A 17,181-nucleotide genomic window follows, 5' to 3' on the forward strand; every position below is an offset into this window, starting at 1 on the left:
TTAAGAATTATAACAATCTAATTTCTGTTCCTAGGCAACACTGAAATTAATTCTCTTGGAATTAAATTTCTACAAACTGGCGTCAACTGTGGCGGAACTAGAAGGGAATCCCAAGCCATCCCATCCACTAAGTGACAGCATCATTAAATGGAAAGATAAGGTGCATTTCAAGTTTAAGCTAACTTGTCTCCTAATTTTACTACTATATTGACACATGGTGATATATCATTTTATATTGGATTTGATAAATAAATTGAAAAAGATGAATTTTGGCTTCATTTAATTTGTAAAATAATTGGTTACTTAGTACAATTGACTAATCCACAACAAAATTTTTCTTTGTGGGTCCGGTCAAATAAAGGTCATTCATCTTGCCCTGAATTATTTTTGCATTAAGTTCTCACTTTGCTTTTGATTTATTTTTTGTGCTTAAAACCTAAGTATCAGGAAACGTGTACAAAAAACTTTAAATGTGTAGTCAGATAGTGCTAGGACCAATGCTATTTACAGAATATATAAATGAGTTGGAATCTGGGCTAGAAACTAACCTAAGTTTTAAAACGCCATTAAATTAGGAATGAGGCTTTCTACCAATACCGAATAAGCAGACCAGATACAAAAGGATATTTTTTTGTTTTATTTTTCTCTCTTGGAAGATTGCATAGCTTTTGGGGGTGAGGTTAGGCGATGCAGGGCAGTAGGAAGAAAGTTTTTCCATGATGGTCCAGCCATCTTCATGTGAGGCAGGTTCGACCCAGCTGGCCATTTCTTTTTTTTAAATTCATTTTTACGGGTTGTGGGTGTCACTGGCTAGGCCAGCATTTGTTGCCCATCCTCAATTACACTTGAGCAGGTGGTGGTGAGCTGCCTTTTTGAACTGCTAAAATCGATGTGGTGTAGGTACATCCAATGTGCTATTAGGGCGGGGGTTCTAGGATTTTGCCCAAGCGACAGTGAAAGAAGGGAAGTATTTTTCGAAGTCAGGATGGTGAGGGACTTGGAAGGGAACTTCCAAGTGGTGGTGGTCCCATGTATCTGCTGCTCTTGTCTTTCTAGATGTAGTGGGTTTGGAAGGTGTTGCCTCAGAACCATGGCAAGTTCCTGCGGTGCATCTTGTAGATGTAAATCAGATTCAAAATGCATCTGGGCAGAGGGATCTGGATGTCGTTCATGAATTGCAGTAAGTTGGGGCAGCATGGTCGTGCAGGGGGTTAGCCCTGCAGCCTCACGGTGCCGAGGTCCCAGGCATCATGGCTCTGGGTCACTGTCCGTGTGGAGTTTGCACATTCTCCCTGTGTTTGCGTGGGTTTTGCCCCCACAACCCAAAGATGCGCAGGGTAGGTGGATTGGCTTAGTTAAAATTGCCCCTTAATTGGAAAAAAATAATTGGGTACACTAAATTTTATATTTAAAAAATGAATTGCAGTAAGTCGTATTGCAGGTACAGCATGTAATTAAAAAGGCAAATGGTATGTTGCAGTTTATTGTAAAAGGACTGGAATATAAAAGTAGAAAACTGTTGTTGCAATTGTATAGGGTGCTGGTGAGACCACATCTGGAGAATTGTGTCCTGTTTTGGTCTCCTTATTTGATGGAAGATGTGGTGGCATCAGAGGCAGTTCAGAGGAGGTTCACCAGATTGATTCCAGGGATAAAAGGGTTGACTTATGAGGAGAGATTCAACAGTTTGTGCTTATACTCGCTGGAGTTTAGAAGATTGAGAGGGGATCTGATTGAGGTATGTAAAGTACTAAAAGGGATTGATAAAATAAATGTAGACCAAATGTTCCCTCGTGTGGGCAATCTAGAACAAGACATCACAGATATAAATTGAGAGGTGGGAGATTTGAAACTAAGATGCGGAAGAACTACGTCTCGCAGAGGGTGGTGAATTTGTGGAACTCGCTGCCCCATACTGCGGTGGAATCTGAGTCATTAAATGGTTTCAAGAATGAGATAGATATATTTTGGATTTAAAACGGTAGCAGTCAAATCAGAATCATATTGTTAGGATACTATTGTAAACCCTTTGTCTGTTCTGAGTTTCCTTCTTATCCCCTGTCCTGCTTACTGCGTTTACTCTACAATTGTCTTGCTAGCTGCTGCAAACCGAAACAACCTCTGCGGGATTCTCCGTCGGCGGGATCCTCCACTTCACCAGCAGTGAATCCACACTCATGAATTTCCTGACTGTGTGGGGCGGCCACAATGGGAAACCACATTGGCCGGTTGTGGGACCAGAGAATGCTGCTGCTGGCAGTGGCACGCCATGCCAGAAAACGGGACTGGCCCGATGGAGAATCTTGGACCCTGTGTCTAATGGACAAGCCCAGGACTTCCTTTTTAGGTTCCCTGATGTCAGTTTGATAGACTTGGCAAGCAGCCAATCAGTGAGGCTGAAAGTCTAAGCCATCTCTTGTTGTTAGGGGAGGCAGTGGTATTGTCACTGGACTAGTGATCCAGTAATCCAGACACCCAGGGTAATGCTCTGGGGACATGGGTTTGAATCCCACCAGGGCAGATGGCGGAATTCTAATTCAATTAAAATCTGGAATTAAAAGTCTATCAACGACCAGAATCGATTGTTGATTGTAGTAAAAACTCATCTGGTTCACTAATATCCTTTAGGGAAGGAAATCTGCTGTACTTACCTTGTCTGGCCTGCGTGTGACTCCAAACCTACAACAATGTGGTTGACTCTTAAATGCCCTCAGGGATGGGCAGAAAATGCTGACCCAGCCAGCGACGCCCACATCCCATGAACGAATAAAGAAAATAAAAGTTGCTTACGATTCATGGTGCCATACAGAACCTTCCGAAAGAAAGGCAGGTCACATGAAGAGCTCCATTTTGTCCTGAGTTTTGTGAGAAGACACAGGCCAGAAAGCAGCTGGAAGACCCTCTCACTCTTCCGTCTCTCTGTCAGGCGATTTAAAAACTCCTGGTCAGACATGTTACGGCACTCCTATCTAAAAGACAGGCAGCAGTCAAAACTATGAATTGATCTTTTGGAGTGGAAGTAGTTTCTCACCAGGTCTGTGATTCTTTTAATCCTCTGTCTGAATGGCTGGGAAGAATCCAAACTGAGAACCTCTTTATAATACAGCCGGGATTCCTGCACAGAGATCAGGCAAATGGCAAACACTAAGGGCGAAATTCTCCGACCCCCACGACGGGTCGGAGAATAGCGGGAGGGCCTTCCCGACATTTTTCCCGCCCTCCCGCTATTCTCCCCCACCCCCCGCCCAACTCCCGACCCGAATCGCTGCCGCCGTTTTTTTACGGCCGGCAGCGATTCACAGTTGTTCGATGGGCCGAAGTCCCAGCCCTTTACGCCGTTTTTACGAACGGCAAACACACCTGGTCTGGCCGTTCGTAAAAACGGCGTCACAAACTCGCTTTTCATAACCATGGCACCGATTGGCACGGCAGTACCACGGCTGTGCCAAGGGCCCGCGATCGGTGCCCACCGATCGCGGGCAGCGGGCCCGATGCCCGCGCACTCTTTCTCCTTCCGCCGCCCCGCAGTATCCATTCGCAGGGCGGCTGAGGGGCATCCCGGCCCGCGCATGCGCGGGTTTCGCACAAATACGCGATGACGTCATCCGCGCATGCGCGGGTTGGGGTCTTCCAATCTGCGCATGCGCGGCTGACGTCATATGACGCGTCAGCCGGCGCTAACTCCAGCAAGCGGGCTTAACGATATTCGTTAAGCCCGTCATGCCGGAGCCTACGGCGTCGGGCTGCTAGCCCCGACCGGGGACCAGAATCGGTTCCCGGTCGGGAAGGGGCGCGCTGGCGTCAAACCCGCCCGGGTTTGACGCCAGCTTTACGATTTCTCCCGTTTTGGGAGAATCGCGCCCTAAGATTCTCAGGTTTCAAGTGCAGCAATATCTCATGGAGACAGAGGTTCCATCTGCTGTTCAGAGGTCAGTATTGCATTGACCTGATCTCCTATATAAGGCTCCATCTGGTGGTTGGAGGTCAAAACTGTACCAACCTGAATCTCCAGTAAAGCTCCATCTGGCTGTTGGAGGTCAGAATTGCACCAACCCGATTCTCTTGTATAAAGCCACAACCGCAGCAGTCAAGATTCATCTCAAATCTTTTCCTTCCATTCCCGTTATTCTAACCAGTTTCTTATTTCTTCACTGTGTGTCTGTCTTGTGTGTCAGGGTGGAGGGTGGGTCAAAGTTCTGGGAATAGATAGACTAGTAGACCATATGTTCATCTTTTACTCTTGCTTGAAATTAACAGTCTGTTACTGTTTTACTTAAATCTGGTGTCTGTACTTTAATGGAGCAGACAGGGGTTAAAGATCTCAGGAAAACACACATTATTGGTTAATTCACTTATGTTGGGACTCCCAAGGTCTGTGGGGCTGGAACTGACTGCGCATTCACCCAGGGTGTCGTAACATTATCAACATATTATCTGGGGAGACAGGTACTTTTATTCATTTATGGTAGCCAGCACCTGATGATGATATCCAAGATATGATTGGAAGTTGCAAAGATTCCTTCTAGCTCTTTTGAGACACCCACCATCGGAACAACAATCACAGTATAACACTGTGCCTTTTGAGTAGGCAACTTTAGGAATCTTAATTTCTTTACCAAATCAAAGTACTTGAGGGAACTGTAGACCTGAACCGTAAGCTATCCTACTGAAAAATATTGGGTTGCATAATGTGATATACACAAAGCTCCTTAGTTAATTTAATAACTTTAAATTATTTTTAATTATTAACCTTTAATTTGGCAGGAATATCATCACAGTTTGGTGCAGGTATCACGTCCTATGAAAATGAAAAATGTGCAGGCTCACAGAACAAACTCAGTATCTTCAGATGGCAGACAAGACCACCACAGCCACAGCCCGCAGCAGATAGCTGAACCCATATACATTAATCACACAACTAATTCAATTCATTCAGAGATGGAAGTTCAGCGATCAGAGGCAGATGCAAGTTCAGCTGACGATGGTAATTTAGGTAAACAAGGCGATTTTGGTCTAAATGATTGCACAACCTTTCTGATCAGTTTTATGCAAAGTGATTTGAATATTGCTGAAAAGAGACATGTTGCAAAGCTTTTCATCTTGCATTCCTCAGGACAAAAGCAAGATTGTATTAATGAACTACAACATGGGCCTGACTGATTATCTTAAATTAGTTGTTAGTATAGCTATTAGCATGTGTAGCTATTAGCACATTCAGGATTGTTGACCAAGTGCTTCTCAATCGTGAAATCGCATCTAACATCAGACAATTGCTGAACAATCCTGAGTGCACCTAATAGCTACACTAACAAGCAATTTAAGATAATTAATCAAGCTCATTTATGCTTGCTGGATGTGATATACATTCATACACAGGGACACACATTCTCTGCAAAGAAAAGGAATACCTTTGTGCCTTTTATGAATTTGCCTGAGAGCTTGGTATTGTCCCCATTGCTTTTTCTGTGACAGTGCCAATCAGAGTCGACTAGCCAACCAGGCATTGCTCCAGTAGTATAAATTGTCGTGACTATTTGAAATTTGGCATTCATCAGTGCAAGATGAAAAGTTTCAGCAACAAACTGATCTTTGTTGCTGAAATCAGAAAAAAATCTGAAGCAGGGAGAAATACAATTTAAGCAGATTAAAATTATTTTTTGTATTCTTTTGCTTTTGTTGCAGCGCACACTTTAATATTTTCATATATTTTTGAAGCGTTTCCAATTAGCATAATGGTGGTTCAAATTTTTTATGTTTGAAATCGCTGCTCTGGAACATCAACAACTGCAGAATTTGAAATTCCAAAACAATTTTCCTTCATTACAAAGAATAAGAGTGAAAATATTTTTGGAGGCAACGTATTTATTGAATTGCGAGTAGCCAAGGACCCAGAATTCGAAGAATGCAAAACATCTCACCAAAAGTAGATGTTAATTGTTTGTACATTGTTTTATTCTGGTTAAGTTTTTCTTCTGGTTTAGGAGTCTAGCACTGTGGATTGAAGTTCCAAAATAAGGAGTTAGTTATTTAGGACTTGCATAAAAAGGCCTTATTTCATTCCAACCCCAAAAGTACTGGATTCTCAGTTGTTAAGTATATTCAAGACAAAGACTGATAAGGGAATGTGAGGGATATGGGCATAAGTGTGTAAATATGAAATTGTGATATAAATATATTATGTTACAAGATGACTGCATTTTGCAAAGCTATTTCAAAGTACTTTGAAGTACATTACAAAGAAGTGTCACTGTTTTCAATGGAAATAGTTGGTTGGTCGCACAGAACGTGAGTATTGATGGAAAAGATGCTTTTCATTTTGCAATCAAGCCAGATTAGCAAAAATACCAATTGTAAAAGGAAGAAGGACAGCATGGTGGTGCAGTGGTTAGTACTGTTGCCTTACAGCTCCAAGGACCTGGGTTTGATCTCGGCTCCAGGTCACTGTCTGTGCAGATTCTCCCCGTGTCTACGTGGGCCTCACCCCCAAAGATGTGCAGGATAGGTCGATTGGCCACACTAAATTGCCCCTTAATTGGAAAAAAAATGAATTGGGTACATTAAATTAAAAAAAGTAAAAGAAAAATAATTCATACTGTATTAAAAGATGGTGCTGATTGGTTGACAAGAGAACTCTGATTGGTAGAGCAGTTGTCATAGAGAATGCACCAGAGAATAGTTAACTACCAAGCTTTTGTTTAAATTCAAATTAGTCTGTGATCAGGTCATTGACATGGGAATGGCTGTCCACCAGGCTTTTGTTTAATTGAATAAAAGGTGAAATGTATGGACATACTACTTCTGTCTGCAAAGGACAGTGCCATGCGTAAATATATGTAGCTTCGAGCACACATAAGAGAGCCACACTGCAAGCCAGACTGATAATTTCAAATTAGTTGTCAGTATAATTCTTGGCACCTAGCCCTCTCTCGCATCTGGTATATATAGTTGTTCTCTTTACAAGTGGTATTGCAACCATGTCTTGATGCTTGCAAGATGACTAGCTTTGACAGCATGTATCATTTTCAGCAATATAAGGAAAATGTTATGGCAGCATTAAGAATACTTTTTTAATCGATTATAATGAAGTGTGTTGGTGAGTAGTAAGTTATATCAATATAAAGTTGCTATGTTTGGAGTGACTAGAGGTATTTTACATTTTAATCAGTTATCCAACTTCACTCATGAGCATATTCATTAGATGCGGCAGCTCTGATAGTGCTCTGATATTGCTCTGTGTAGGTCAGTAAAATATCAGTTTCACAGCTCGCAATTAACATGTCAAGTTAAAGGATCCTGTCTTCCACGATTGTCATCAGGGTAAAAGAAAAAGAAAGCAATAAAAGGTACCATCAATTTTCTGTACAATAAACAGAATCAGTTCTTAGGAATATGCTCCGAGGTAGTGTAGAATTTCAGATATCATCGCACCCCAACAAGGTGGTGTTTTCCTGTTAATTACCAGTCTCACTTGCAGAGGAAAGGGGATGAAATTGAGTTTCACCAGTAGTTTAAAATGTGCTCATGACAAATTGGCAGTCAATGAAAAAGAAAATGGAGGACAGGTGAAAATATGTTGCCAATTCACTGTCACTGATACAAAAGTGCTCATAACGACCCGTTTCACACCCCTTATTCAAAGAGGTGTGCTACCTGTGATTTTCTAGTAAAACATCCTACATTTGAAACTTTTAGATGGCATTAAATTACTTCACATTATGTGATGTCTGGTCAAGATATGACAAAATTCAAACAAATAGTTTTGTAGGCCAAGAAGAAATATTTGTTCATAGATTGATAACTTAGTTATTTCAAACCATTTAGAAGATTCTTATTTCATTCTGCAGTAACTGATCCCACTCAGGAGATTGGAACATGTAAAGCTCTGTATGACTATCAGGCTGGCAGAGATGATGAACTTAACGTGCAGCAAGGTAAGGACTCACATCCCCAGTGTAGGGCTGGGATTAACAAGTTTGTGCAACTTGTGAGAAAAGTTATAGCTCATGGAGTAAAAGGGACAGTAGCAACCTGGATACAAAATTGGCTGAGTAATAGGAAGCAGAGTAATGGTCAATGGATTCAGACTGGAAGAAAATTTGTAGTGGGGTTCCCTGGGGTTGGTGTTGGGGCCCTTGCTTTTCCTGATGTATATTAATGATCTCGAGCTTGGTATGCAGGGGACAATTTCAAAGATTGAAGATGATAATGTGAAGAGGACAGTGTAGAATTTCAAAAGGACATGGACAAATTGGTGGAGTGGGCAGATAGGTGGCCAATGAAGTTCAACTTGGACAAGTGTCAGGTGATATATTTTGGTAGGAAGAATTTTGGAGAAACTATAAGACATAGGAGCAGAATAATGCCCTCAGCCCATCAGGTCTGCTCCACCATTCAATCAGGGCTGATATTTTTCTCATCCCTATTCTCCTGCCATCTCCCCATAACCCCTGATCCCCTTATTAATCAAGAACCTATCTATCTCTGTCTTAAAGACACTCTGATTTGGCCTCCATAGCCGTTTGCGGCAAAGAGTCCCACATTAGGGGAGGTTGTGGCATAGTGGTATTGTCACTGGACTAGCAAACCAGAAACACAGGGTAATACTCTGGGGACCCGGTTTCAAATCCCACCACTGCAGATGGTGATATTTGAATTCAATAAAAATCTGTAATTAGAAGTCTAATGATGACCATGAAACCATAGCAGATTGTTGCAAAAACCCATCTGGTTCACTGATGTCCTTTAAGGAAGGAAATCTGCCATCCTTACCTGGTCTAGCTGACATGTGATTCCAGACCCACAGCAATTTGGTTGACTCTTAACTGCCCCCTCAAAGGCAATTAGGTACAGGCAATAAATGCTGGCCCAGCTAGCGACGCCCACATCCCATGAACAAATTTTAAAAAAGGATTCTCCACCCTCTAGCTTCTTCCTCATCTCTTTTAAAGGATCGTCCCTTTAGTCTGAGGCAATGCCCTCTGGTTCTAGTTTTTTCTACTAGTGGAAACATGCTCTCCACGTCCACTCTATCCAGGCCTCGCAGTATCCTGTAAGTTTCAATAAGATCCACCCTCATCCTTCTAAACTCCCAATGGTCCTCTCGACATGAATGCTAACATTTTGTTAGTCTTTTTAACTACCGACTGAACCTGCATGTTAACCTTAAGATAATCTTGAACTAGGACTCCTAAGTTCCATTATGTTTTGGATTTCCTAAGCATTTCCCCCATTTTGAAATTTATGCCTCCATTCTTCCTTCTAAAGTGCAAAATCTCACACTTTTCCACATTGTATTCCATCTGCCACTTCTTTACCCACTCTCCTAGCCTGTCCAAGTCCTTCTGCAGCCCCTACTGGTTCCTCAATACTACCTGTCCCTCTGGATATCTTTGCATCATCTGCAAACTTCGCAACACTGCCTTCAGTTCCATCTTTCAGATCGTTAATTCATATTGTGAAAAGCTGTGGTCTCAACTCCGACGCCTGAGGCACACCACTAGTCACCAGCTGCCATCCTGAAAAAGACCCCTTTATCCCCACTCTCTGCCTTCTGCCAGTCAGCCAATCCTCTATCCATGCCAGGGGCTGGTTTAGCACACTGGGCTAAATCGCTGGCTTTGAAAGCAGACCAAGGCAGGCCAACAGCAGCACGGTTCAATTCCCATACCAGCCTCCCCGAACAGGCGCTGGAATGTGGTGACTAGGGGCTTTTCACAGTAACTTCATTTGAAGCCTACTTGTGACAATAAGCGATTTTCATTTCATCTTACCCATAACATCGTGGACTCTTAACTTATTTAACAGCCTCCTCTAAGGCACCTTGTCAAGGGCCTTCTCAAAATTGAGAGATCACATCCATAGGCTCTCAGTTGTCTAACTTCCTGGTTACCTCCCTAAAGAATTCTAACAGATTCTACAGACATGACCTCCCTTGATGAAGCCGTGCTGACTCAGTCCTAATTTATCATGCACTTCCAAGTACTCCACAGTCTCATCTTTAATAATGGACTCTAAAATCTTACCAGTGATTGAAGTCAAGCTAACCGGCTTATAATTTCCCGTCTTCTGCCTCCCTCCTTTCTTAAACAGGGGTGTTACATTAGCCATTTTCCAGTCCTCTGGACCCTCCCTGCCTTCAGTGATTCCTGAAAGACCACCACCAATGCCTCCGCAATATCCTCAGCCATCTCCTTTAGAACCCTGCGGTATAGTCCATCCACCCTGGTTATTTATTAATCTTCAGACCTTTCAGTTTCCCCAGAACCTTCTCCTTAATGATGACCACTACACTCACCGCTGTCCCCGATTCTCCTGGAGTTCCGGTTCCCTCTGGTGTCTTCTACCATGAAGACTGATGTAAAGTAACTACTGTATTCCGTTCCTTTGCTATTTCTTTGTTTCGCATTACTACTTCTCCAGCCTTATTTTCCAGTGGTCCAATGTCTATTCTTGCCTCTCTTACCTTTTATATATTGGAAAAGAAAACTCTTCCTACTTCTTTTATATTACTAGCTAGCTTATATTTCATCTTCTCCCCCCATATTGCTTTTTCAATTGTCCTCTGCTCGATCTTAAAGGTTTCCCGATCCTCTGGCTTCCCACTAATCCTCACCAGTTTGTATGCTTTTTCTTTTATGCTGTCCTTGACTTCCCTCATCAGCCATGGATGCCTCGTCATTGTAGTTTCCTTTATTCAATTGTAATGCCATTACATCTGATTCCAGCTTCTCCCTCTCAAACTACAGGGTAATTTCTATCTTATTGTGGCCACTGCCCCTCAAGGGTTCCTTCACCTTTAGTTCCCTGATCAAGTCTGCCTCATTACACAACACCAAATCCAGAATTACCTGTTTCCTAGTAGGCTCTGTCAAAAGCTGCTCAAAAAAACCCATCTTTTAGACATTCCACAAATTCCTTTTCTTGGGATCCACCACCAACCTGATTTTCCCACTCCACCTGCATATTGAAGTCCCCCATGATTATTGTAATGTTGCCTTTTCTCTCTTCTGATCTATTTTCTGCCCCACATTATTGCTAAGGGGCCTGTACATAACTCCCATCAGGGACTTTTTACCTTTGCGATTTCTTAACTCTAACCACACAGATTCTATGCCTTCTGATCCTATATTGCTATCGATTTAACTTAATTCCTTACTAACAATGCCCCCTTTGCCCATCTGCCTTTCCTTTCGACACATATCCTTGTATAATTAGATCCCAGCCCTGATCCCCACATCGTACCGGCCAATTTCAATGTGCCTCCCACTATTTACTTTAAAGCCCAGTTATGCGATTCGCCAGGATTCTGGTCCCAGCAGAATTCAGATGAAGACCGCCCCATCGGAACAGGTCCCCTCTTCCCCAGTACTCATGCCAATGCCACATCAATTCAAACCCATTCCTCCCACGCCAATCTTTGAGCCACGCATTTACTGCCTTAACCTTATTGACCCTGTACCAGTTTGCTTGTGGCTCAGGTAGTAATCCAGAGATTACCACCTTTTTGGTTCAGCTTTTTAATTTATCTCCGAGGTATTGATACTCCCTTAGCAGAATCTCTGTACATGTTCTACCTACGTCTTTCGTACCTACGTGGACGATAACTGGATCTTTACCCTCCCTCTCCAAGTGCTTCTGCAGCACAGATGAGATATCCCAAATCCGAGCACCAGGCAGGCAATACAATCTTCGGGATTCTCAATCTTGGTCACAGAGAACAGTGTCAACGCCCCTAACTATACTATTTCCAATTACGACTATTTACTTTATCTCTCCCCCGCCCCCCCCCCCCCCCCCCCCCCCCCGCCCCCACTTGAACGGCTCCCTGTACCACTTGCTGTGGTCAGTTTGCTCATGCTCCCTGCGGTCCCTGTCCACACAGGGAGCAAGAATCTTGAACCTGTTGGACAAGTTCAAGGGCTGAGGCTCCTGCAGCCCTACCTCCTGGATCCCGCTACCTGCCTTGCATAGCCACACCTTCCTGACCCTGACCACATTCAAGGTATTTAATCAGAGGTGTGACTGCCTTCTGAAACAGTGCCCAGGTACCTGTCCCCCTCCCTGATGTGTCACAGCGTCGGAAGCTCAGAATCCAGCTAATCAACTCTAAGCTGGAGTTCCTCAAGCAGCCAACACATCTGTAATGCAGATGTGGTCACTAGGAACCACAATGGGGTGCACCAGCTTCCACATCATGCAGGAACAACACATCACTTGCACCTCCATCTCCATTTATTTAGTTTCTAATTTTTTTAATTAAATAAACTTAAAAAAAAATATTTCTCATTACCTGTCTGAAAGCAATTTATAACCAGTAATTTATATGGATTTTCAAATTTTAGCACAGCTCCCCTATTAGCCAATCAAATCACAGCCATTTTGTGCTGTCGCTTCAGCTCCACCACCCCAGTTGGCACTCGTCAGTTTTCGTGAATCAGAGAATCACTTACCTTCCCAAGCTGCACTCTGAATTTCTCCCGCTCACAGCTCCTGATGTAAAACAATGGATAAAATCTTTTAAAGAGCCAAGGGACCTGGGTGGATATATTATTGAAGGTAGTAGGGAAGGGGAGAGCACAGTTAATAAAGCACATAGTATCCTCGGCATTATTAATAGGGGAATAGAATACAAGAACAATATTATGCAGAACATATACAAGACCTCAGCTGAAATATTGTGTATAGTTCTGAGTGCCACACTTTAGGAAGCATGTGAATGCATTCGAGGGTGTAGAAGAGGTTTACAAAAATGGTTCCAGGGATGAGAAACGTCATTTACGAGGATAGATTGCAGGAGTTGGGATTATTCTTGGAAAGGAGAAGGCCAAGAGGAGATTCCATAGGCGTTCAAAATCATGAGGGGCTGGACAGAGTAGATGGAGAGAAACTGTTCACTGTCAGAAAAGGATCAAGAACGAGAGGACACCAATTTAAAGTGATTTGCCGAAGAAACAAATGTAATGTGAGAAAAATAATCTTCACACAAGCAGTTTGGGTCTAGACTTTACTGCCCGAGTGTGGTCAAGGCAGGTTAAACTGAGGCATTCAAAGGAGGGCATTAGATCATTACTTGAATAGAAACAAGGTGTAGGGGTACAGGGAAAAGGCAAAGAATGGTGTTACGATCCCAGACCAGACCCCAACTGTGACTAGGATACTGGACCAAAACCCCAATATTTTAGTTTATTTTAAGACTGTGCAGAAAGAATGATTCTGCTGCAGGAGTGATTGCATGAAAAAATAGGGCTTTACCTTTATTATTAATACAATATTAAACTTTTAACTTCACACCCGAAGAAGAACAGCTAATAATTACCCTTAACACAACCATACAATTTCCTATTAAACAAGAAACATATAGCTCTTACTCCATCTAAAATTAGCAGGGCATAGAGTAACACTTGCAGTACAGAATATATTCTGGCTCTTGTTAGAACCCCTTCACAGTTTCTGCCTGAATATCTTCAAAAAGATGCTTCAACTCGGTTTCAGCCTCTTCCTTGTCTTCAGACAAGAATGCTCTGCTTTTAAAGTATTACTCTTTCCCCTATCCTACTGGGAAATAAAACTGCCTTTATCTGGAGGGTGTTATCTGTGGTCTAAAAAACATAAGGGTTGCCAGATCAGACTTCACTTCAAAAAGGCTCGTCTCCAAAACTCCCTCTCTCCTCAGCTTCTCAAAATATCTCTCTGCATTCCTTGGCTCCACCCATTAATGACCTCATCCACCCAATAATGACCTCTGCAGGCTGCAAAAGCACATTAGCACCCCAGGAACTTGCCCAGACAGAAAAATCCATTATTTCAAAGAACAATACAGCACAGGCCCTACAGCCCTCCAAGCCTGTACTGGTCATGATACCAACCTTTGCCAAAACCCTCAGCACTTCCTTGTGCTATATCCCTCTATTCTATCTGTGTGTTTGTCAAGATGCCTTTTGAACGCCGTTAACGTATCTGCTTCCACAACCTCCCCGGCAACGTGTTCCAGGCACTCACCACCCGCTGCGTTAAAAAACCTGCCTCGCACATTTCCTCTAAGCTTTGCCTCAAGGACCTTAAACCTATGCCCCTTGGTGACTGACCCCTCCACCCTGGGAAAGAGTGCCTGCCCATCCACTCTATCCATGCCCCTCACAATCTTGTAAACCTCTTATCAGGTCACCCCTCAATTTCAGTCTTTCTAATGAAAATAGTCCGAGTATATTCAGCCTCTCCACATAGCAGACCAGGCAACATCCTGGTAAACCTCCTCTGCACCCTCTCCAAAGCCTCCACACCCTTTTGGTAGTGTGGCTACCAGAATTGTGCACAATATTCCAAGTGCTGCCATATCAAGGTTCTATACACCTGTAGCATGATTTGCCAGTTTTTTAATACTCGGTGCCCCATCCAATGAAGGCAAGCATTCCGTATGCTTTCTATTTTAAAAAAAATGTATTTTTATTACAAACATGTAGCAAAACAGGTTACAGCGAACAAATACCCCGGGAAACATGCTTCCCTACAATCAACTATACAGTTTGTACAGATTTTTCCTCTTTATCATCCCCCCCTCTCCCTCGATGAACAGCCCCTCAAACACGGTCACAAACATCCCCCACCTTTCCTCAAACACCCCTGAAGAGCCCCTTAACTCATACTTTATCTTCTCTAATCGCAGGAAGTCGTACAGGTCACCCAGCCATACCACTACCCCCGGTGGCGATGCCGACCGCCACTCCAGCAAAATTCACCACCGTGCAATCAGAGAGGCGGAGGCCAAGACATCGGCCTTCCTCCTCTCCATGAGCTCCGGCTTCCCCGAGACCCCAAATATTGCCACCAAAGGGTCCGGGTCCATCCCCTCCTCCACTATCCTGGCTAAGACTGCGAATACACCTGCCTAATTTTTCGCAACCACAAAACATGTGCGCGTCATTCGCTGGCCCCCGCCCACACCTCACACACTCATCTGCTACCTCCTGAAAGAACTCATTCATTCTCACCCGAGTCATATGCACCCTGTGCACCAATTCCACATGCTTTCTTGACTATCTTGTCCACTTGTGTTGCCACCTTCAAAGATCTGTGGGCCTGCACGCCCAGGTTTCTCTGACTTTCTATATTCCTAAGAGTTTTGCCATTTACTGTATATTTCCCCTCTATGTTAGACCTACCAAAATGCATTACCGTACATTTGTCTGGATTAAACTCAATTTCTCTGCCCGAGTATCTAACTTATTTATGTCCTGCTGTATCTTCTGACAATCCTCAACACTATCTGCCACTCCACCAACCTTGGTGTCATCTGCGAACTTATTAATCAGAACGGCTACATTTTCCTCCAAATCGTTTATGTACACTACAAACAGCAGAGGCCCCAGCACAGATTTCTGTGGAATACCACTAGTCACAACCTTCCATTCAGAAAAACAGCCTTCTACTGCCCCCCTTTGCCTTCTGTGACCGAGCCAGTTCTGTATCCATCTTATCACCTCACCTCTGATCCCGTGTGACTTCATCTTTTGTACCAGTCTGCCATGAGCCACCTTGCCAAAGGCACCTCATGGCAGACTGGTACATGGTTGATTTTGTCAATTTCATCTGCTGGTTGCTAAAAGCGTACAGGCTCTCGCAAACAGAATTGTTTTCAAAACACATTCTAACCCAACCCAACTTTTAACCTTTAAAATTACCCAACAGAATGATAATCCAATTTTCCTTAAAATCTTTAAATCATCACAGTGGCACTAAGTCATAATACTGATTTGGAGAGCAAGTGCAAACCCAATTGGTCTCCTTCTGCACTGTAAAAATGAGTGATTGTATTATGATTATTTATGTATGTCTCCAATAGATGAATGTAATGTTGCCCATATTAGTGTTGAAAAAGCTGGCTACATTTAGTTAGTTGATCACAGCTTATGCAATAATGGAAGAGCAATGGGCAACAGCAACTATTACAGGAATATCTGCAAAATTCAGTAAATAGAAAATACTAGTCTTAGATACAAATTTTGACAATTTATTTTTTCTCTGTAGGCGATATACTTATTATTCACAAAAAGGATGCTTCTGGATGGTGGTTTGGCAGCTTGCGAGGAAAGAAGGGCATTTTCCCAGCTACCTATGTTGAGGAATTAGCCCATGTGGGAAAAAACAGATCAACAGATGCATAAACAATGCAAACCCTTGGTGCCACTGATTTCTGGATGAAGACTGGCTTAGCAAAATGCTGAAAGGACAAAGAACACAATAATGTGGATTTGTACTAGGTTTTAAAATCAATAAGTTGATTCATATTTTGGACAAAGACCGTTTTAATCTGATAAATATTCTGACAATTTATGCATATGTACGAGAAAGCAAACATTAATGGGAAAGAATTTACAGGAGTCAAAAAATGGATTTGCCCTTTCAATTTCTAAACCCATTTGCATTGGAGTACAGTAAATGGAAGAGGGAAACAGCACCCTCTATAGGACATCTGGGATCTATGTGACCAAGACGAGCAACTGCATCTCCTTCATCAAATTGAAGGTAGGACAGTGTAGTCTGGAAAAAAAATGGGGGATAATCGAGAGAAACAGGACAAAGAAAAATATTTTTTAAATCCCCAATTAAATTCTGAAGGAATTAGACGACTGTAAAAGTTCATTTTCAGTAGTAGAGGTACCTCGGGCGGAATTGGGGGTCGGAGAATCACCCGGGGCCGGCGTCAATCCCGCCCCCGCCGTGGCCCAAATTCTCCGCCCCCCGAGATTCGGCGGGGGCAGGAATTGCGCGCGCCGGTCCCCCCGCGGCGATTCTCCGACCCGCGATGGGCCGAAGTCCCGCTGCTGATAGGCCTTTCCTGCCGGTGTGGTTTAAACCACCTCTGGTACCGGCGGGATTGGCGGCGCGGGCGGGCTCCGGGTTCCTGGGGGGGGGGAGATATGACCCCAGGGGTGCCCCCACGGTGGCCCGGCCCACGATCGGGGCCCACCAATTGGCGGGCGGGCCTGCGCCGTGGGGGCACTCTTTTTCTATCGCCCCGCCATGGTCTTCACCATGGCGGGGGCGGAAGAGACACCCTCCCCTGTGCCGGTATGACGTCAGCAGCCGCGGACGCACCGGCGCATGCGCGGACTTCCGTTGGCCGGCGAAGGCCTTTCGGCCCCGGCTGGTGGGGCACCAAAGGCTATTTGCGCCGGCCAGCGG

At 43.7% G+C, this 17,181-nt stretch overlaps 1 protein-coding gene across 7 annotated transcripts in view; it reads left to right on the forward strand.

Moving 5' to 3' along the window:
* The window catches only part of nostrin (nitric oxide synthase trafficking), a 91,891-nt gene extending 75,562 nt beyond the window's left edge, over positions 1-16,329 (forward strand). For 6 of the 7 annotated variants that reach the window (XM_038789751.1, XM_038789754.1, XM_038789753.1 and 3 more), the window contains 4 exons: positions 35-160; positions 4,765-4,993; positions 7,845-7,931; positions 16,024-16,329. In XM_038789751.1, the coding sequence (XP_038645679.1) occupies positions 35-160; positions 4,765-4,993; positions 7,845-7,931; positions 16,024-16,160 (579 nt within the window). In that variant the 3' untranslated portion in view covers positions 16,161-16,329. The remainder of the gene's footprint in view (positions 1-34; positions 161-4,764; positions 4,994-7,844; positions 7,932-16,023) is intronic. The other variant, XM_038789749.1, reaches the window with a different exon arrangement.
* The last annotated feature ends 852 nt before the right edge of the window (positions 16,330-17,181 follow it).

Source organism: Scyliorhinus canicula, chromosome 2 (genome assembly GCF_902713615.1).
Source record: "Scyliorhinus canicula chromosome 2, sScyCan1.1, whole genome shotgun sequence".
NCBI lineage: Eukaryota > Metazoa > Chordata > Chondrichthyes > Carcharhiniformes > Scyliorhinidae > Scyliorhinus > Scyliorhinus canicula.